This window comes from Protopterus annectens, chromosome 1.part0, assembly GCF_019279795.1.
Source record: "Protopterus annectens isolate FY-2018-M chromosome 1.part0, PAN1.0, whole genome shotgun sequence".
Classification (NCBI taxonomy): Eukaryota; Metazoa; Chordata; order Ceratodontiformes; family Protopteridae; genus Protopterus; species Protopterus annectens.
The window spans coordinates 1,812,482,135-1,812,504,674 of NC_056725.1; the positions used below are offsets into that span (position 1 = coordinate 1,812,482,135).

Consider the following 22,540-nt stretch of genomic DNA (forward strand, 5'->3'; position numbering starts at 1 on the left):
CCAACACACCATTTTTTTAAATGTACTCCACAACATAAATAACACTTGTTTTGTGTATATGTCACACATCTTTTAAAGTGACTGTTTTATATACAAGTGCAAGTGTTTGATTAGTGCTTATGTTTCATGCAAGCAATAATGCCCAACAAGGTGTATGTTAATGTGTAATTAATGCCTGCCCAGGGGTGTTGTGAGGCCTGACGCCACAGGCAAAGAGCAATATAATGCAATGTTACAGATAATACATTATTTCACAGTAAATTACACTGTGTTTGTTGTATGTAGCATTTCCAAACTCTTGACATAGTGACATTGGTGTACTCCTTCCAGAAAAATGTGCACACATTAAATGACTATATGTGTGTGTGTGTGTGTGTGTGTGTGTGTGTGTGTGTGTGTGTGTGTGTGTGTGTGTGTGTGTGTGCATGCACATAGTCAGATATATACTGATATATAAAGGTACCTTTGACATGTGAGCATTCAGTGATGTGCTGTAATGATGTTCACAGAAGTGTCCTCTGCTCCATAATAAGCATGGTGGTTGACATACATTTGTGGTTCTTTACTTGACATATGCATAACAGTATATGTGTATGTGCCTTTAACTTTTTTAGCTTGCATACCTATGCATGTTGATATGACATGATTGCATGTTACCATGTATGTGTGTTTTATACATGTCCAGTTTTGTGGACATCAGCAATCCATCCGGCCATTGGGCATACATTTTCCATTTGGGTAAATGTATGTCTGTGTGGCTTCTACAGCACTATGTGTATGTGCTTTACACATGCATTTGCATTGTGTCAACTTACTGTGTCCTGCTTTACCATGATGTGGACCCAGACTGTTCACCTCACCCCCACCTTCATATTTCCCTATTATCTTTTTGCAATTATGTTTGCCCTTGTTAAAACTACTGTCTATTGCCACAGTAAACTGTGACACATGCATGGCCACTGTACAATGCAGGACATGTGCCACACAAGCATTTTCCTCGGGCCTCCACTGAAAAAGGGCTCATTTTAGGCCCAGTGGACATTCCTGGTAAAGAAATGCAATAAATAAATAGATAAGTTGCTGGCTAATGCGTGCAATATGTCCTTGATCTCATTATACTTGTGTGTTACCCAGTGTAGTTTTTTTCCCATCCATGTGCACAATGTGCTATATTCATTATGCTTTACTGTTACAATTTTGAACATATTATTACATGTCATTGGTGTATGCACGTATACTGACCTTGATTTCATGTACATTCCATTTATGCCATTGACAGACAGACATACACTTCTACACCTGTGTGTTGCCTTTGACATAGCATATGTGTACAACATACACACATTCCATTACGTTTGTTTTAGTTGTGGTACTTGGAAAAAGCCCGGTATTACCGGGCGAAAGCGCTTGTGTTTTACTACGTTTCTGTTTTACCACGTTCGCCTTTATTTTTTATTGTATGACAAATAAAAAGTTTAACTTGATTTATCACGCTGGTTTGGAAACTACTCTGCTTTGAACTGGAGAAATTCACTTTAAGAAGAAACGACATTTGCACTTGTTTTTCACACTTGCTGTCTTGAACTTCTGGAATTGGTGAGGTCTTACGTTTTTTAGTTCCTGTTTTAGTTGTGTACAACTACTTCTGTATGTAACAGCTTTTGTTGCTCTACTGCAGTGCTTCTGTTTGGCACTGCGCTTGGTTGTTTGCCTTTCACATGCATGATTAAAGATTTGCTTCTGTCCTCTGAATTACCTACTACTGTTAGACCTGCATTTGATCATCTGTGATACTGCTTGACTAACACGTGTACATGTACTGTACCAGCATACAATACTGGTTGCAGGAAGGAAGGCACCAAACACAAAACGTAAGAACAAGCAGTTTAATCCAAAATGAAGTGCTTTTCGTCACAGTGAATACTGTGAATTCTTCAGATAAAAACAACATTGAGAGCATGCCCTTAAGTAGCCAGTGAGCAGTAGTTAATTGGTTAGGTAATTAACCAACATTAGTTAATCAGTTCATTTCATTCTTCTTGACAACAAATTGAAAACTAGTACTCATAGAAATTACAGTTTCTAAAGACTACAAAAGTGTCACAAACACATTTAGGCACACCCACATGCAAAACTCGAACCCTAACCCTACAGAAGAAACAATACTAAATGTTCTTATATACCATAAAATACCTACAAAGGTTTTTGTACTTTATAAGTACCAAATATCTAAAATACTAAAATAACATGGTAAACCCATGTTCGTTCCTACTATTGTTGATTTTTAAGATCTTATGTACAATTAATACATACTTTACATGAATTCTATACATATATATTATGTATTCTATCAGTACTAGTTTTCAATTTGTTGTCAAGAAGAATGAAATGAACTGATAAACTAATATTGGTTAATTACCTAACTAATTAACTACTGCTCACTGACTACTTAAGGGCATGCTCTTAATGTTGTTTTTATCTAAAGAAGTCACAGTATTTACTGTGACGAAAAGCACTTCATTTTGGATTAAACTGCTTGTTCTTATGTTTTGTGTTTGGTGCCTTCCTTCCTGCAACCAGTTTTCAGTTTTGTGTTCTTTCACCGGCCAGCATACAATATTAAAAACAGTAACAATAACATTAATACATTAATCTTCTTCTTCTTCTTTCGGCTTTTCCCGGTTAAGGGTCGCCACAGCGGATCACCTGTCCGCTCATGATTGGCAGTGTAATTTTACAGTGTTGAGTTGCCAGCCCGGCGCCCAACCTTCCACAGAAGGCACACACACGCACATACATTCACACCTAGGACCAATTTAGAGTGTCCAATAACTTAGATAAATAATGTTAAACTATACAAATATCAAAAAACAGTATTTTGTCCCATGGTACTTTTGCCCCAGGGGGGCTGAAGGCATTAAGCTATAATTGCCTGGTGTTAATGAACTAATTTGGATTAAACCAATTTTAAAATGAAAGCTGCCAATATATGAACCAAACGTACCACTGGACAAAATACTAGTTTTTGCTATTTTTATTATTTAGGACTATTTATCTACGTTATTAATGTTATTCTTACTGTTTTTAACACTGTATGCTGGCACAGTATGTTTTAGCTCTTTGTACTTGTTTTTTTACAGTCAATTATCCAAACCCAGCCTTCCAAAGTTTCTCGGTAGGAAAAATCATAAAGTCTAAATATATAAACATTATACATATTAGCTTGTGCATGTTTTTTGAACTTGTAGCCTGCTTGTGTATGAAAAATATTCTTTATTGTCTATTGGACTTGCTGAATGGTTGAAAAATGTATCTCCTGAGTGCAGAAAAACAAGATTTTAGAAGTTTTTTACTCAGTTCAGTGTATGTTTGATTATCTGAAACACCCTTGGTCACAATTAATTTGGATAATCAACTCTCTACTGTAAATATTTTTGATGTACTATTGCTTTAAGTGCTTTAACGCTACTTAAACAACCAGAACAGTTGACACTTTGTTTCTGAATAAGTTCCTGTTTGGAATGAAAGAGCTCAAACTACACTGCTTTTAAACGTTAGTTTTACAGTCCGAGTGGCATCTGGTAAGGTGTTTTTTTTTTTTTTTTTTATTTTGATATAGTCAGAGAAGGTGGGTTTATTTTCAAGTGTATTAATCCCAGTGCTTAATCCGAATCCCAGTGCTTAATCTGAAAGTTGTGGTATCATGGATAGAGTTAATGAGGGGACTTCTGGCAAGAAGCATAAGAACCCCTTGATTGTTAAAACAATACTGAGGATGTTATCACTGCAGTTTTTTTTTTTTTTACAATATAAACTAGCCTTTGAGATGGTACAGAAATCTTCCCAGTCCATTTTGGGGTCGTTAATTTTCCAACAGCATCAACATGGTTGTCTCGGATGGTACTGGGATAGTTTCAGACAATGTTTTTTTTTTTTTCTTGTCTTTAAAAAGCAGTTTATGGTTGAAAATGATGTATTTTGGATCAGTCTATCCATGCATTTAATACAAATAAAAATGTAGAACTAAGCCCACTAACGTGTCTCTCTCTTGAAATAAATTAGGTGTAATTAAAGTATATTCTTCTAGATTTGGCACACAAAATACACTTTCCTGAAAAAGTCACAGCTGTGAAAAAGTTCTACTCATATGTGAAAAAATGTCATACTGCCACAGTGCTCTCCATTTTGTGCGCTGACTAGTGTCTCTGTACGTTTACAGTAAACTACACCAAATACATAAATCAGCCTGTCTACATTAGAAATAAACTTTAAAGTCATTCTGACAAAAATGCATAAAGTAAAAAAAGTCTAACAAGTCGACAATCGTCTTTTAGCAACACGTATCAACTACTGATCTACATTTTTAAAAGCAAAAATACCCATCTTTGGGAAAATATTTCTCACACACGACTGAATGATGGCCATTTTACATTAATTTGCAATACCACTATTCAACTGTGAAACCATAAATACAAGCTTGGCCACAAAGTGACTTAAATGTTCTGCGTGGTATCTAACAAATTAGTATTTCCAAAAAAAAAAAAAACCTTTTCAAGCATTTTCATCTTTTCTTCTAGATCACATATTGCTGTTTTCAATCTCTCATTTTCATCTGTGAAAGAAAAAAAAATTATTATATTAATGAAATGTTGCTGTCTTATTTCTTTCCAAGCAAAAAAGAAGTTAATGTACTTACCATAAAGTTCCATGTTTGCAGTCCATCTCGTCTACATTCTTGCTGGATGGGTTCGGAGCCGATATTCGGCTCCAACTTGGACGATACTAAAGCTCGAGAGCTTTTACTGGCTCGAGGCTAGCCCCTATCCCATGGTGCCTCACAGCAATTCCCTAGATCTAGTTTGCAAGAAAGCAATAACTGCCTATCAGGTAAGAAATATTAGAGCTGCATATATACAGACAAAGGATTTTGAAATATAATCCATGTCAGGTGAACAACAAATGAGAACCAGGTCAGACAGCACCAGTATAGTCCACCAGAAAACAGGAAGGGGGTTGGAGGGAGGGAGGGACGCAAGAATGTAGGTGAGATGGACTACGAACATGGAACGTTATGGTAAGTACATAACTTCTTTATGTTATGTAGTCCTATCTCACCGTAATTCTTACTGGATGGGATAGCACCTATATCCTGGGTGGCTCAAGCAAAGAGACTCTTCAGCACAGTGGACCCAAAGGAAGACCTGTCCCGGGAGGCCAAATCCAATTTGTAATGAGTGACAAAAGTATGTGGTCTTGCCCAAGTAGCTGCAGCACAAATACTATCAATTGGGAGCCTAGATCTAAAGGCACATGAAGTAGATACAGCTCTAGTAGAATGGCCTTTGACTTTGATGGGTAATTGTTTGCCAGTTGATTGATAAGCAAAGGAAATGCAATCCAAAAGCCATTTTGAAAGAGTAACTGGTGTAGTCTATACTCAGATTTATTAGATTGGTTTGGAAAAAACACAGGTAGTTCAATAGTAGTATTCAGATTGTGCTCTGAGCATACCTTGGGAAGAAAGGAAGGGTTTGTCCTGAGTGAAACTCTATGCTTGTGAAAAATAATGTAAGGAGGTCGAATAGTAAGAGCTTGTACGTCTGAGACTCTCCTAGAAGATGTTATGGCTACTAAGAATAGTGTTTTCCACGACAGCAATTTTAGGTCTGATGAAGAGGATAGCTCAAAGGGTGCAGACATCAAAGATGAGAGGACTAAGTTCAAGTCCCAGGGTTCTAATGGTTATTTTATTGGAGGCCTGAAAAGAAGAACTCCTGTTAAGAAGGTTTTACACAAGGAGCGTTGCGTGATTGGATTTCCCATGAAGCCAAAATGGAAATTGGAAATGGCAGCTAACCGAACTCTAACTGTAGTGGCTGCCGCTCCTTCATGAAAAATTGATGCTAGGAAGGATAGGATAGATTCTATAGAAGCCATATATGGGTCTAAGCCCAGGTTAGTAGCCCAAATTGAAAACCTCTTCCATTTGCTGGAGTATAGTTTCTGAGTGGAAGGTTTATTGGATGAAATTAGAATGTGTTTGACAGAAGGAGATAGGGGAATACACCTGGCTATTCGTGGAACTGGAGTAGCCATGCTGTCAGTTTGAGGGTGTGGATGGTGGAGTGGAACTGTCCCGACTGATGAATCAGGAGGTCTGGAGATGGGTCCAGAATCCATAGTTTCTCCAAAAGGTAGGGTCACAGGAAGGGAAACCAAACTTGTCGAGGCCAGTAAGGAGCAATGAGGATCAGGGAACTCCTCAACTGTTTTGCTTTCTGTATTACCTTTGGGATAAGAGGAAAAGGTGGAAAGGCATAAAGAAGTCCCGAGGGCCAATCGTGGACTAGAGCATCCCTGGATGACATCCCCAGATGGGGAATGAGGGCAAAGTAGCTGCTGCATTTGGTGTTCAGGTGAGTGGCAAATAGGACACAGCAAGGCTGGCCCCATCTGTGAAAGATCTCTTTCACAACTTTTGGATTCAGGGACCACTTGTGAGGCATCAGAGTTGCTCATCTGAGTTTGTCTGCTATTACATTGGATTTCCCCGGGATGTGCGTTGCTATCAGGAAGCGTTGAGTATCCATCGTCCATTTCCAAACTCTTAAGGCATCTCTGCAAAGCTGGTAAGATTTGGTTCCCCCTTGCTTGTTTATGTACGCACAACAGACATGTTGTCTGACTATATCGCAATTGTCCATGTGGAAAGGGAGCTGTGAAGTGCTTGCAACTCATACAGCACCGCTCTCATCTCCAGAACATTGATGTGCAAGTGGTTCTCGTGGTTCTGCCAGGTACCTTGAACTGTCATTCCCAGATAATGCCACCCCCCCACCTATCTGGGAAGCGTCCGTGGTCAAAACTGCTTTCTCTTGGGGAGGAACAAGTGGACGACCTAGGAGAAGTTGTTCTGTGTGCAACCACCACGTCAGATCCTTACTGCAGGTGTTTGTTATAAAAATCTGGTGTGACAATGGAAGGTCTTGTATCAACCATTGGGCAAATAACATCCACTGAAGTATCCTCATGTGTAGACAAGCAAGAGGAACTAATAGAATGGAGGAAGCCATAGTCCCTAGGACTTAAAGGACTACTCTGGCCTGAACTTTTTGTTTGCTTAGCAAGGATCTGACTTGACTGCGTAGAGACTCTACTCTTTCTGGTGTTAGTCTTGCTGACATGGTGGTTGTGTCTACTTCTGAGCCTAAGTATACAATGTGCTGCGAAGGAGATAAGACTGACTTTTTTAGGTTGACAGTGATGCCTAGACTGGCGCACAAGGAAAGAGTCTTGTCCCTGGTTCTGATGAGTTGATGCTTGGTGGCAGCAGTGAGGAGCCAGTCGTCTAGGTACGGAAACACCTGGAATCCTTGACATCTCAGGTGAGCCGTAACCACTGCCATGCATTTGGTGAACACTCTGGGGGCTGTAGTGAGACCAAAGGGCAGTGTTCTGAACTGAAAATGACTGGCTCCCAGCCGGAAGCGTAAGTGTCTCCTGGAGTGCCTGTCCATTTTGATGTGGTAGTGTGCATCCTAGAGATCAATTGAGCACATCCAATTATCTTTTCCGATAAAGGGAAATATCGACTGCAAAGTGACCATTCAGAACTTCGATTTCTTTACATACTTGTTGAGCCTGCTGAGATCTACGATTGATCTCCAGTCCCCTGTCTTTTTCATAACTAAAAAGAATCGAGAGTAAGTTCCAGATCCTACTTGCTCTGCAGGGACTTCTTGGATGACTCTTTTTTGCAGCAATGAGATGACCTCTGATGTTGCACGGTCTAGTTGGATGGGTGGTACATCTAGTAGAGACCGGTTTGTTGGGGGTTCGGAAACAAAGGGGATCAGGTAACCTCTGGATATTATAGTGTGTACCCAATGATCTTGTGAGATGGTTAGCCAGGCACTTGGGTACAGCGATAGATGACCCCTGACTGCCTCCAGAGACGGACAGTCAGGCAACCCCTCAGGGGCGATGGAAGGGATGATCAGAGAAAGTTTCTCTGTCTTCCTGATGCTGCGGACCTCCTCTGCCGCGAGGGTGGCGTCTTCCATTATATCCTCCCCCTCTGCCTCTAGGGGAGGGTTGACCTTGTGTGCCTGAGGGAAACCTTTTTGGTATTTGCGGAACCACATTTTCCTCCTGTATTACCCTTGGGATAGGGTCTAGATGGGAGGGAGAAACGGACTCCGACGGCAGATAAGGTTTTCCCTTCCTGCTCACACCTAGTCAAAGTCTCTTTCACTTGGGGTCCAAAAAGAGATGAACCATCAAAGGGGACATTAGTGAAGGAACACTTGAAGGACTCCGTAAAATTACAAAGACGTTTCCAAGAATGTCTCCTGAGGGATATTCCTGCTGCGGCTGCCCTACTCACTCCACCTGCCACGTATGATATCAGTCTCATGGAGGAGTAAGCTACGGATGTAAGGGTGGAGAGCTGCACAGAAACCTTATCCATGGAACTCTGAGCTACTGAACCCTGGAGGGTGTCTCCTAACTCTTTCAGAAGATCCCTCTGAAGATGAGTAAAATGGGTAAGGCAATTCAGCCATCTTAGTGTAAATGCTGCTGAAGAAAAGGTACGCTTCCCATACCTATCCATCGTCCTGGACTCCTTGTTAGGAGGATGGATATTAGAAGATGTCTCAGATAACTCCTTCTTGGTGGCCGCTGCTACCACCATAGCATCAATGGGAACTCCTTTACTTAGAAAAGTCTTGTCCTCAGGTGCTGTCATGAACTTATTTAGCCTCCTCGGGACGGGCTCTACTGAGTCTGGGGAGGTCCAAGCTTTCCACGATATGACCCCCAAGAGTTGGTCGTAAGGCAGTGTCACCCAGGAGGTGGAAGGTCTGGAACTAAAGGCCTCAAGATACACTGATTCATCCTCAGTAGGGTTAGAGGTCTTCCAATCACCCCTCTGTCTAAGGATTTCTAGGATTTCAGAAAAGGAGACATCCTCAGAGGGGGATCTAGGGGACCATTCTGATTCCTCTAAATCAGTGTCTGATGTGACAGACTCAGGTGAGTCAACATGCTTCCTCTTATACAGCCTCTTCCAAGGGAGCTCCCAGTTGAATAATCTGGGGAGGTCTCAGAAGAGGGAGCACCTCCAATGGGGGCTACTTGGGCCTCTGGTTTCCTATGCTGTGGGGGTGGCAGGGGGGAAGAGGTTGCTGCCTGCTGCTGGTGGGACACAGGTTCCAAAGGTACGGCTTTAGCAGAGGACAAAGCCTTCTCTATAGCTTCAAAAAACTTCCCCCTCTCTCTGAAGAAGACCTCTGCTCCGAGGGGATGGATGGTCGACTCCTAGCAAGGGGGAACGGCTCCAAAGCAGAAGTAGGAGCCTAGCTGAGTCAAGCCGAGGCTCCGAGAGGGAGGGTCTTCCGACAAGAAACCAGGGTGACTGTCCCCCTCGGAGTTGACTAGAGTAATTGGCTCTGAGGAAGCAGGTTGAATCCCTGTAGCCAACAGGTCCAAAACAGAAGAACCTGAAGTAATAGGCTCCGAGAGCGAAGCAGTTGGACGAAGAACAGTGGTAGGCAAGGGGGTCAGCTCCGAAACCTCTGGGTCTGGAGGGGCCAATTTTTTTGCCAGAGCTGGATCTGAAAACAACCTCTTCACCACCCGCTCGATGTTCTCATCTGATAGAGTCCTGGAAGATCTGGTGGAGACAGAAGGAGATTTCCTTCTCTCCAAAATAGGAGATCTCAAGATAGTAGACACAACATCAATGTCCGGTAAAATTTTCGGTACCGAAGGTTGCCTCGGCACTGAGGAGACCGATGGCACTGAAATGGACGAAAGTGAATCAGAGCCAGAACGTCTTGGCTCCGACGCTTTGGTCTTTTTAATCGGCTCCGAAGCTGGGGCCGAAGATTTTCTCTTAGAAGATTTAGGAGCTGCCTGACCAAGTTCCAGCTATTCCTGGAAGGAAATGGTCATAAGACCCCTATCAATAAGTTTTCTCTTTCTCTCGTTTAATACTCTGGTGCTAAACATATGGCAAAAAGTGCAGGGCTCCTGCAAATGGGCTTCATCTAGGCAGTACACGCAACTGGTGTGACTGTGAGAGACATTTTCAGTGCACATCTATCACACTTCTTAAACCCCTAAGGGAGATGATCCTTATGCTCCCTATCCTTATCTTTAGACATTCTGACTACAAGGAATACAGTAACTAGATAAACAACAAAAACAACACACTAAAATACTAACTACAGGCAAAGAAGTAGTGTGGAAGAAGGAAAAATTTAGTAAATAAAGTTTTACTTAGCCAATGAGCAAGTAAGACACAACCTCGAAGCTTTCGCAGCAAACAAGATCCGGGGAATTGCTGTGAGGCACCATGGGATAGGGGCTATCCTCGAGCCAGTAAAAGCTCTCGAGCTTTAGTATCGGCCAAGTTGGAGCTGAATATCAGCTCTGAACCCATCCAGCAAGAATTACAGCGAGATAGGACTACATAACATTATATGTTTGGAAAAAAATAAAATTACAGTGCTTCAGCTCTGCCAACCCTTTTGAATAATAATTTGTTCTGCTTTTCTAAAGCCTGTGTCAAATTCCAGTATGACTGCATGGATTCATGATAACAACACTTAGTGGCAGGTTTTAAGAAGGAAAGTTGCACCAAATGAATGTGAATAAAACATATGTGCTCTCAACTTTAGAGAAAGAAGATATGAGAGGGGGTCCCTGATGGGTGCGACAACAGCATCATGAAAGGTAGCAAGTGAATGTGTTTTCCAAAAAAACAGTCTGTATGGCCAGATGGGGGCAATTAGAATAACTCTGTCTTTCAGATGTCTGTATTTTGTGGATAAAGCCATCAGTAGAGGTAATGGATGAAAACCAAAAAGGAAACCAAGAAGCCATCTTTCTACTTTAGCTGAAATTTCTGAAAGAACTGCAGTATTGCCGTTATTTGACTGGATCCCTCTCTAGCTAGCCTGCTTGTTCCTTGAAATTGTTTCCCAATCCTCCCACCCTTATGCTGTTGTTGTTTTATAAGGCTGTGTCTCTGCCACCTACCCTTTATGATTATCTGATTTCCAAAGTCCCTCCTTTCTCTCTTTCATTGTTATTGACTGTTGTAGAAGCTACTGTAAGTACTCTTCCCAACATTGTTTTCCACAGTTCCATGATAATGAGTGCCCACCCAGCAAACCAGTACTGCGCTTGAGTAAACCCCCTTTACTTCATATCGTCTCCTGCTCATTTTACTGGAACTCCACAAAGTTTGAAGTCCTAGCCTGCATTCCAGAACATTTTACTTTTATTCAGTGCCATCCAGGCAAAGTTAAGTATCTTTGACTGATAAATTGCATTTGTTATTTTGAGTGAATACGCTGTCCGGTTCGATTCTCAGCTTGAGCGTCTTCTGCATGGAGACATGCGTGAATGGGCGTACCTTCGTTGAAGGTTGTGTGTCAGGTCTGGCAAGCCTGTATGTAAAAATCAACTGCCAATCATTAGCGGACCGGAGTTCTGCTGTGGCGACCCCTAACCGGGAAAAGCCGAAAGACACAAGCAAACGAACTAATGTTTCCTGCTTTTATGTGTGCATTTCACTGAATTTTTTTTTTTTGTACAAAAATGTTCTGCCTCTCATTGTTACTGCTGTAAGACTGTCTTGAAATCGCCTTGAGCAAGGGATTTCCATCTAGTTGTTTAAATTATTTGTGTTAGCACTGCACTTGTGTGTCTCTATTATTGTGTTTTTACATTAGGAGGACTGGGTTTATTCATCTTGTGGCAGGAGGTATTTGCTTGGCCTATCTGAGTTGGAAAATACGCAAGAGGACACAGTGTAGTCATTTCATTGTCCAGATGGCTCATTATATAGGGTTTTTTCTGTGCTGCTATAAATTTTGCACATTTATGTGGGTCAGGAGTGCCCTGTACAGTAGCAAACATCTAGAAAGTAAATTTTCCCTTAGACCTGTCCATAAAACTATAACCTGTAAAGCAGCAATGCAGTGCAAATGCCTTGTGTGCCAATATCTTAGAGCAGCTAGCTGGGTGTCAAGTGGCAATACCTACAGACTTAATAGAATTTTATATTGTGTAAACATTAAAGTTAGTAGAATTTAGTACTCTTTAGCATAATCTGCCTCCATAAAACATCCTTATTAGACTGCACCAACAAAGCACTATTAATAGCCTTCTAACCCCAATACACCACCCCCATGACTATAGTAGTTCACAAGTTAAAGGACTGAGCAGTACGAATATGCAATTTCCTAACCTCTCTATAGCCAGCTTGGTGGGTGTGGGCATCCTGAGACAATGTAGCAATTGTCTAATGTTTACTGACAACTACTTAATCCTTAAAGACGTAGACACAGTATGTGAGAGGTGTGCTTACACAATGACATTGAAGGCTAAACTCTTGCATACAAGTAAACATCAGGTTGTTGAAACGAAGCACACAACACTCACCTCACATAGCACATAACACACCCATACACTAATGTATGTTGAGGAACCTAAAAGCAATCTTCCTAAACAACAAAGATCGCCTAGACCAGTCATCATCAAAGCTATGTCTCAGCAAGCCCAAAGGCACTCAGAAAAAGCAGTACCTCATAACCACGCATACTGTCACTCTTAGTGGAGCACCAAACACTACGCCCCTAAGGCATACAAACTCACTTCCCAGGACTCTTGTCATAAGGAACTCCATTGTAAGATATACTGATGCCCTTCTAAACAGGCTGAACGAAAAGAAGATAACTTTTAGTTGCCTAGCCAGAGCCGTGATTGCTAAATCACATACACTCAAGTCATTATGCCACAGGTGCCAGTATGATTCCATCATAGTCCATGTAGTTGTAAATGACCTGAGATGTACCTCCCTGGACTACATGAAGAGAGACATTATGCAGCTTTCAGACTGTGTGTCTCAGGCTCATATGAGCCTAGCACTGAACAGCATATTACCACCACAAGGATGATGCCATTATATGAGCAAAAATGATTGATTTCAACAAATGTCTCTCTCTCTCTCTCTCTGATGTCATTCTAAGGGGATCCAATATTTGTCAACTTGGAAGGACATGGTCAATAGACTGTGTTGCTTTGCCAAAGATGGTCTGCACCTTTCCCCTGTAGGTTTTCAAATACTGGCTAAAACTTTATTCACTCCCTTAGTGCCTTTTTTAGGGAATACCAAATTGAAAAACCTACCAATATATCACAATCAACTCAACTAAACCTCAAGGTGTTACTTTTCAATACCAGGTGCCTAAATAAAAAAACTACACTCTCCCTCCAAACCCTCCTTACACTTAAGAATATAGACATACAGTTAATATAAGAAGTGTACACACCCCTGTTAAAATGGCAGGTTTTTGTGATATAAAAAATGAGACCAGAATAAATCATTTCAAAACTTGTCCCATTTTTAATGTGACCTATAACCTGTACAATTCAATTGAAAAACAAATCTGTTAGGGGTAAAAATATAAAAAATAAAAAAACATACAATAAGCTGGTTGCATACGTGCGCACACCCTTAAACTAATACTTTGTTGAAGCACCTTTTGATTTAATTACAACATTCAGTCTTCTTGGGTACACACCTCCCATCAATTAAAGAGACTGATTAACCGAAAAATAAAGTTCAGCTGTCCTAGTAGGATTTTTCTGACATTTACTCAGATGCCTGCTACAGCAAAAGACATGGTTCGCAGAGATCTTACAAAGCATCAAAGGGATCTCGCTGTTCAAAGGTATCAGTCAGGAGAAGGGTACAAAAAATTTCCACAGCATTGGATATACCATGGAACACAGTGAAGACAGTCATCAAAAAGTGGAGAAAATATGAGACAACCGTGACGTTGCAAAGAACTGGACGCCCTTCCAAAATTATGAAAAGACAAGATGAAAACTATTCAGGGAGGCTGCCAAGAGACCTAGAGCAACACTGAAGGAGCTGCAGGAATTTCTGGCACATACTTGTTGTGTACTACATATGACAACAATCTCCCATATTCTCCATATGTCTGGACTATGGGGTAGGGTTGCAAGATGGAAGCCTTTTCTTACACAGAAAAACATCCAGGCCTGGCTGAAAATTTCAAAACAATACATCAAGTCTCCCAAAAGCATGTGGGAAATAAGAAGTTATGTACTCACCATAACGTTCCATCTGAGTAGGTGACTTCATTTGTCTGCAACCTGTGGGTCTTGGATCCGATATCGGATCCGAGCCGGCAACTATTTATACAGCTATGGATCCGAGCTCCTAGCTCCTCCCCTCACCCATAATCCCCTGCCAACCCCAAATGATCTCAGATCAAGTTTGCCCTCCTACATATACCTGGAAAGGTATCCCAGCAGGAAAAGGCAGGATAATACAACAAGCTAACTCTTCTGAAGGCCAGGGGGAAGGAGGGGGGATGGTTGCAGACAAATGAAGCCACCTACTCAGATGGAACGTTATGGTGAGTACATAACTTCTTAATCTGGAGTAGGGACTTCATTTGTCAGCAACCTGTGGGACAGAGTCCCCAGCTACCTGAATCTTGGGCGGCCATCATGGAAGGATGTTCCGGAGCACTGCGGAGCCAAAGGATGCTCTCCCTCTGGAAATGACATCCAGTTTGTAGTGGTTGATAAAGGTATGAGTTGAGGCCCAAGTGGCTGCCGAGCAAATATCATCCAAGGGAACTCTAGATCTAAAGGCAGCAGAAGATATGGAGCGAGTGGAATGTGCACGGACTCCTTGAGGTGCGGACCTCCCAGAAGCTTCATAAGCTAGAAGAATACATTGGGAAATCCAGCGTGATAAGGTGACCTTCGAAATGGCTTTACCCAAACTGAATTTGGCAAAGGAAATAAACAGCTGATCGGATTGTCTGTGACCAGCAGTCCTATGAATATAGAAACGCAGCTGCCTGTGCACATCTAAAGAATGCAGCTTGTACTCTCCTTTATTTTGATAATTAGGGAAGAAAACTTGTAGGTTAATGGACTGATTGATATTGGTTTCTCAGGCCACCTTGGGTAGGAAGGAGGGACTAGTCCTGAGGTACAGTCTATCTTGATGAAAAACCAAGTAAGGGGGTTTTACGGAAAGAGCTTGAAGTTCCAAAACTCTTTTCGCTGAAGTGATGGCTACCAGGAATACTGTTTTCCAAGACAGGTATTTAAGATCGACCGAGGCAGCTGGTTCAAAGGGAGAAGCAGTCAAGGCTTGAAGAACTAGTGATAGATCCCAAGGGGGTACGGCTTCTTTGATAGGGGGCCTGAGCAGAAAAGTACCCTTGAGGAAGGTTTTACATAGTTTAGCTGACATCAAAGGACCTATCTCATGTTCTACATGGTAATGGGAGATGGCTGCCAATTGTACCTTGACTGCCGAACAGCTAGCCCCTTGCTGAAAAAGTCAGGTGAGGAAGTCCAACACGGACGTTAACGGAGCAGTGAAGGGGTCCAAATTATGATGTTCCGCCCAGATGGAAAAGCGCCTCCATTTACTGCGGTAAACTTTCCCGGTGGAAGGTTTATGCGCTGCCACCAAGATGGCTTTGGTGAAGAGATGCCGGGAGTCCTGATTAAGAGTGGAACTGGAGCAGCCAAGCTGTCAGCTTCAGGTTGTCCAGATTCGGGGTCGGTAAGCCTGATGGATGGGATATTCGATCCGGGCTGGGATCCAGAATCCAGGGAGGATTCACCAAGTGAGACCACAGGTAAGGAAACCAAGTTTGCCGAGGCCAGAATGGGGCAATGAGGATTATTCTGCTCCCCAACCGAGAGGCTTTCTGTAAGAGCTTTAGCATCAGGGGTAGAGGAGGATAGGCATAAAGTAGACCGGGCGGCCAAGCATGCACTAGAGCGTCTCTCGGGGCTTCCCCTGGTGGGGGAATCAGAGCAAAGAAGCTATCGCATTTCGTATTTGAGGGAGAAGCAAAGAGATCACAGCAGGGTTGCCCCCATTTTGCAAATATCCACTTCACTACTCAGGAGTTGAGAGACCACTCGTAAGGGAAAAGAATAGTGTGACTGAGTTTGTCCGCCAGAATGTTGGCCCGTCCCGGGATGTGCATTGCGATCAGAAAGCAGTTGGTGGAGATCGCCCATTCCCACACCCTTATGGCCTCTCAGCAGAGAGGGTAAGGCCTGGTTCCCCCCTGTTTGTTGATGTACCAGACAACTGACATGTTGTCCATCTGTATCACAATAGTTCCTACGGGAAGAAGGTTCTGAAGTGCTTGCAACGCTAACAGCACCGCCCTCATATCCAGAACATTGATATGCAGGGAGGTCTCTGTGTCGTTCCACGTGCCTTGGACTGTTCTGCCTGAGCAATGCCCCCCACCCCCACCCGAGGCGAGAAGCGTCCGTGGTCACCGTGATGAGAGGAGGTGGAGCGCAGAAGGGTTGGCCTGTATGGAGGTCTGGGGACTGGAGCCACCATAACAGGGCCCTCCTGCAAGCCTTGCTGATAGAGATAGGGTGATTGAGAGGAAGAAGCTGAAAAGACTATTGTACTTGGAGGGTCCACTGTAGTACCCTCATATTTAGACGAGCACATGGAAGAAGCATTATTGCCACTGCCATGGAGCCCAGTGTCCTCAGGACCAATTCCGCCGGTGGAGCTTCTGATTGGAGGATGGCCCGCACATGAAGTCTCAGATTCTGTAGTCGTTCCACAGTGAGGTAGGCTCGCAGACTTCTCGTATCCAATCTGGCCCCTATGAACTCTATCACTTGTGTCGGAGCAAGGGAGGATTTGTCCATATTGATCGTGATGCCTAACTGGGGGGGCTAGGCGGAGAAAAATGTCTCTGGCTGAGCAGAGTAGATGCCTTGTTGGGGCGGTCAGGAGCCAGTCGTCCAGGTACGGGAAGACCTGCATTCCCTGGAGTCTCAGGCGGGCCGCTATCACTGCCATGACCTTGGTGGACACCCTGGGGCAGAGGTGAGGCCGAACAGAAGAACCCTGAACTGATAATGACTGGCTCCCAGCCAGAAGCGGAGAAACCTTCTGGATTGTCTGTCCATCAATATGTGGTAGTACGCATCCTTGAGGTCTATAGAGCACATCCAGTCGTTCTCCTGCAGCAAGGGGAGAATTGATTGAAGTGTGACCATCCGGAATTTTTCCTTGGGGATGAACAGGTTCAGAGCGGACAAGTCTAGGATGGGTCTTAGGTCCCCCGTCTTCTTTGGCACTAAAAAGAACCTGGAGTAATAACCCAATCCGGACTGATCTGGGGGGACGGGCTGGATGGCTCTTTTTCTTAGCAACTTCGAAACCTCTGAAGCCGCTGCCTCCCTCTGATCGGTTGGAACATCGGGGAGGCGTCTGCTTGTAGGGGGAAGGCCTAGGAAGGGAATGGAGTAACCTCTGGATATGATCCGGAGCACCCATCGATCTGTCGTAATGGACTCCCAATTTGACAGATGCTCCGTCAACCGCCCCCCGACTGCCTCCAGAGATGGACAGTCAAGTAAGCCCTCAGGGCTGCTGCGCGGGTCAGTCCGAGAAAGGCTCTCTAGAACTGAAATTACATGGCCCCCCTCTGCCTCTGGGCTGGCATCCACCTTGTCCTCCTCTGCCTCTGGAGGACGAGGGGTCCGAAGCTGGATGGGATTGCTGAGACTTGCGGAACCACAACTTCTTTTGTCCCCTCTGATTCCTTGAGAAGGATAGTTGGGGATTAGAGAAGCGGACCCCGACGGCAGACAGCGTCTTCCCGTCCTTCTCGCTTTGGACCAGCATTTCGCGAACGGTCTTGCCAAAAAGCGAAGACATGTCAAAGGGCGCATTCGCGAAGGACGCCTTGAAGGGTTCTGCAAAATCGCAAAGGCGGAGCCAGGTGTGACGCCGCAAGATGACCCCAGCTCCGCATGGACGTGTTAGAGATGGATTTTAGAGTGGCCATACGAGTCGAAAACACCTGCTTGTCCTCGACCGACATGGACTCCGGGGGGGCTGCAGCGTATTCCTTAATCAAGTGTCGCTGTAGCCTAATGGTATGTGCCATATAATTCAGAGCCCTCACTGAGAAGGTCGCAGAAGCAAACATTCACTTCCCAATGCGGTCCAGCTCTCGAGATTCCTTATCCGGCGGGTGTATCGAAGAACTCTCTTGGGCGAGTTCTCTCTTCGTGGCAGCCGCCACCAACATGGCATCGACCGGAGACCCCTTGGCCCACGACTGTCTATCTGATGGGGGGCTAAGGACTTTGTCGCGCTGTCTCGGGATTGGCTCCACGGTGTCGGGCTCCTTCCATGCCCTGGTAGTAATAAGGTCTACCAGGGGGTCAGCCGGAGGGGACACCCAGGAGGTAGACGGGCCTGCCTCAAACGCCTCCAGGAAGATGGATTCATCCGCGGAAGGTTTTTGGGCAGACCACCCCCCTCTAATACGCAACATCTCCATGATGTCTCTGAAGGAGACATCCTTGGGGGGTGACCTTGGGAAACCTTACCTTTCATCCAAATCCGTGTCTGTGGTGACGGACTCGGGAGCCCAGGTGCCTCCTTTTACACCTCCGTTTATGAGGGACTTCCTCGGTGGGACTGTCCGAGGAGGGTTCGTCAACAGCTTCCTGTTCCTCCACGGGAACGTGCTGGAGAGCTTGGGCAGGCTGTCCCAATGGACGGATGACGGAGGATAGACCCATATGCAGCGGGGGTGCGGGGGGATCCGAAGCCCGGACCGGGGACCTGGAGGATCTCGACAGCACCCTCTCCACTACCTCAAAAGCCGAAGGAGAACTACTCTCCCCAGGCTCCGAGAGCAATCTCCTCGGCTCCGAGGTTGGGACCGGAGTCGGAGCCGATGCGGTCGGATCCGAGAAAGAAATGTGCTCCGACCTCAGTGGCGCCGAAGACACATCAACTCCCCCGGATCTGACGCTCGGCCCCGAGAACTCGGATCCGAAACACTCGAGGGGATGGTCGGCGTCAAAGAGACTGGAGCTATCGGCGCCGACGAAACCCTGGCTCTGAAAGGGCCCGGATCCGATGACTCCAAAACCCAAAAATGGGTTGGAGAAGGAGTAATCGGAGCAAAGACAGAGGCCGCACTCCCCCCCTGAGGGGGGGAGGCAAGAGCACCCCCATCTGCATTTGGGTCTGCAGGAATCGTCGCATTATCGAATCCATATTGGCGTCAGTGAGGCTCCTGGTCGACCTAGATGAAGTCGTCGAGGCAGGCCGGGAGGGTCGCCTTGACGACCTCGAGGGAGACCGGTACTCCTCCTCCGGCTCCGGCAAAAAATGAGGCGAACGGAGCCGAGAGGGGGAGGATCCGGAAACCCTCGAGGGAGAGCTAGCTAGCTTAGATGGCGGGGCTGAGGGTTGAGTCTCAGTCCGCCTTTTATGAGACCTATGTCTCTCCTTATCTTTGTGCCTTTTCTCTATAGAGGAAGAGGCACCAGAGTCCCCTGAACTCAAGCCTGAAGCATGAGGTTGAGTCCCCGTTTGAGTGGGGGGAACAGAAGGCACTGGGGATGTGATGACAGCCTGAGCCTTGGCGGGAGAGGAAGAAGCAGCCGAATCCTGGGGAAGCAAGCCCGCCAGGATTAGCTTATTCTTCCTGTCCCTAAGTGCCCGGGAGTTAAAGGCTGCACAGATTTGGCAGTCTGTTGATAAATGAGCCACCCCAGGCATAAAACGCACTGAGTGTGGCCATCAGCAGGGGAAAGTTTATGGCCACACTCAGTACATTTTGAAAAAATGGCCTTGGGCCCTTCAGCCATTCTCATCACAATGCATGCACACCCTAACACTAAGTGGGGGAGGGGGGACACAGAAAAACTAACACTACACAAAAAAAAGGAAAACTATCTGACAAACTATACTGACTATAGGTCTCTGAACACACACACACCACAATCAACACTAGAAAAAGCTTTTTTTTTTTTTTTTTTTTTTTTTGAGAAAAAAAAGGAACAATCTCACCAGTCAGCTAAGGAGCTCTTCAAAAAGTAGCTGTCTACAGCCGCGGCAAAAACGATCTGAGGTAATACAGTTAGTGGCAGGGGATTATGGGTAGGGGGAGGAGCTAGGAGCTCGGATCTTGTAGCTTGTAAAGCTGCCGGCTCGGATCCAAGATCGGATCCGATACCCACAGGTTGCAGAGCAAATGAAGTAACTACTTCAGATAATGTGTTATGGTCTGAGGAGACCAGGGTTGAACTTTTTGGCCACAATTCCAAAAGGTATGTTTAGTGCAAAAAAACGAAGTTATGTACCTACCATAACATTCCATGTTAGTTGTTTTCTTCTCGCCTTCTTTCTTGCTGGTTGGGTTCGGAGCCGATCCAAGGTCATCTTCAAAAGCTCGAAAGCTGCTTACTGGCTCGAGCCCCCCTATATCCCATGATGCCTGGAGCTAGATACCCAGATCTCATTTGGTAAGTCTAACTGAAGACATAATAATAAATGAATGCTATCCCAGAATGCATAATTCCTACTGGGGAGACTACTAAGCAGAAGGAAATAGCCAGAGAAAACTCAGCCAGTGCAAAAACAATATTAACTCTTCTCGGTCCACTAGGATAGGGGGATGGAGGGTGAGACGCAAGAAAAAAGGCGAGAAGAAGACAACTAACATGGAACGTTATGGTAGGTACATAACTTCTTTATGTTAAATTGTCTATCTCGCCTTCATTCTTGCTGGTTGGGACAACGTCCCTAGCACCTAAAATCCTGGGTGGCTCATTGGAAAAGACTCTTCAGAACAGTGGAACCAAAATCAGCTCTGCTCCTGGAAACCAAATCCAACTTGTAATGCAAAATGAAAGTATGTGGGTTGGCCCATGTAGCCGCAGCACAAATAGATTCCAAGGGCAACCTAGCCTGAAAAGCCACTGAAGTGGCTAAAGCTCTGGTGGAGTGACCCTTTGGTTTGACCGGTAATTCTTTATTCCTGAGTTGGTATATGAACGTGATGATAGAAGACAACCACCAGGATAAGGTCACCTTGGAGACCGGAAGCCCCTGTTTACCTACTGCATAAGACAATAACAGTTGATCTGATTTTCTAATGTCTTTGGTTCTATGTAAATAAAAGCGAAGTTGCCTGTGAACATCTAACTGATGCAACTTATACTCCGCCCTGTTGGAGTGGTTAGGGAAAATCACAGGAAGGTCTATGGACTGATTCAAGTTACTCCCTGAAGAGACCTTAGGAAGGAAGGAAGGCTTAGTCCTCAGAGCAACCCTGTCATTGTGGAACACGAAGTATGGAGGTCGGATAGAAAGAGCCTGTAGTTCCGAAACTCTTCTGGCTGAAGTAATAGCTACCAGAAAAAGGGTTTTCCAAGATAAGAACTTCAGTGAACAAGAAGCTGCAGGTTCAAAAGGGGGCAAAATTAGCAAAGCTAAAATCAAATTTAGATCCCACGGTGGTGGAGGATCTCTGACTGGGGGCCTGAGCAGAGTGGTTCCTTTGAGAAAGGCTTTACAGAGCTTATGGGGCATGAGATTGTTTTCCGATAGGCCAATGTGAAAATTTGAAATTGCAGCTAACTGAACTCTAATTGTAGCGGAAGCGGACCCCGCATGGAAGAGCTCCGCAACAAATTCCAAATTGGAGTGTACGGGGGCTGAAAAGGGGTCACAATACTTTTTGCCTCTGCCCAGGAAGAAAAACGTTTCCACTTACTAGCGTAAGTTTTTCTGGTCGTAGACTTGTGTGATGACAAAAGGATTTCATGCACAGAGGGGGAGATATCTGGGAGCCTGGCTAAGGTTGGAAGTGGAGCAGCCATGCTGTGAGCTGGAGAGAGTGCAGGGACTGGTGCAGCCCACCCAATTGATGAATCAGGAGGTCTGGAACTAGGTCCAAAGTCCAAGGCTGTTCGAGAAGATAGCAATGCAGGAACGAGAACCATATTTGTTGAGGCCAGTAAGGGGCAATGAGGATCGTTTTGCAACCCAAAGCAGTAGCCTTCTGAATTAGTTTCGGTATGAGGGGGGAAAGGAGGGAATGCATAATGAAGTCCCTGGGGCCAATCGTGGACTACAGCGTCTCTGGGAGACTGCCCGGGAAGTGGAAGGAGAGGGAAGAAATTGCTGCACATGCTGTTGAAGGGAGTTGCAAAAAGGTCGCAGCAAGGTTGGCCCCATCTGCGGAAGATTTGGTCCACAATTACCTGGTTCAGAGACCACTTGTGAGGCATGAGAATTGCTCTGCACAGTCTGTCTGCTATGACATTGGACCTCCCAGGGATGTGCGTTGCAATCAGAAACCGTTGGGAAGAGATCGCCCACTGCCAGAGTGTGAGTGCTTCTCGACATAAGGGATAGGACCTGGTTCCGCCCGGCTTGTTGATGTACCACACTAAGGACATATTGTCCGTTTGAACTGCAATGGTCCCAGTAGGAAGAGAGTCCTGAAAAGCCTGCAACTCTAAGAGCACGGCCCTCATCTCCAAGACATTTATGTGCAAATTATACTCGTGAGGTTGCCAGGTGCCTTGGACTGTTCTGCCCTGATAATGCCCACCCCACCCGATCAGGGAAATGTCCGTGGTCACTGTAGCCACTGGAGGGGGGAGA

The 22,540-nt window shown here is 44.9% G+C and overlaps 1 protein-coding gene across 1 annotated transcript in view; it reads right to left on the reverse strand.

Moving 5' to 3' along the window:
- The window catches only part of CCDC152 (coiled-coil domain containing 152), a 1,110,728-nt gene that overhangs the window by 582,195 nt on the left and 505,993 nt on the right, over positions 1-22,540 (reverse strand). The window contains exon 3 of the mRNA XM_044069728.1: positions 4,548-4,612. Within this exon, the coding sequence (XP_043925663.1) occupies positions 4,548-4,612 (65 nt within the window). The remainder of the gene's footprint in view (positions 1-4,547; positions 4,613-22,540) is intronic.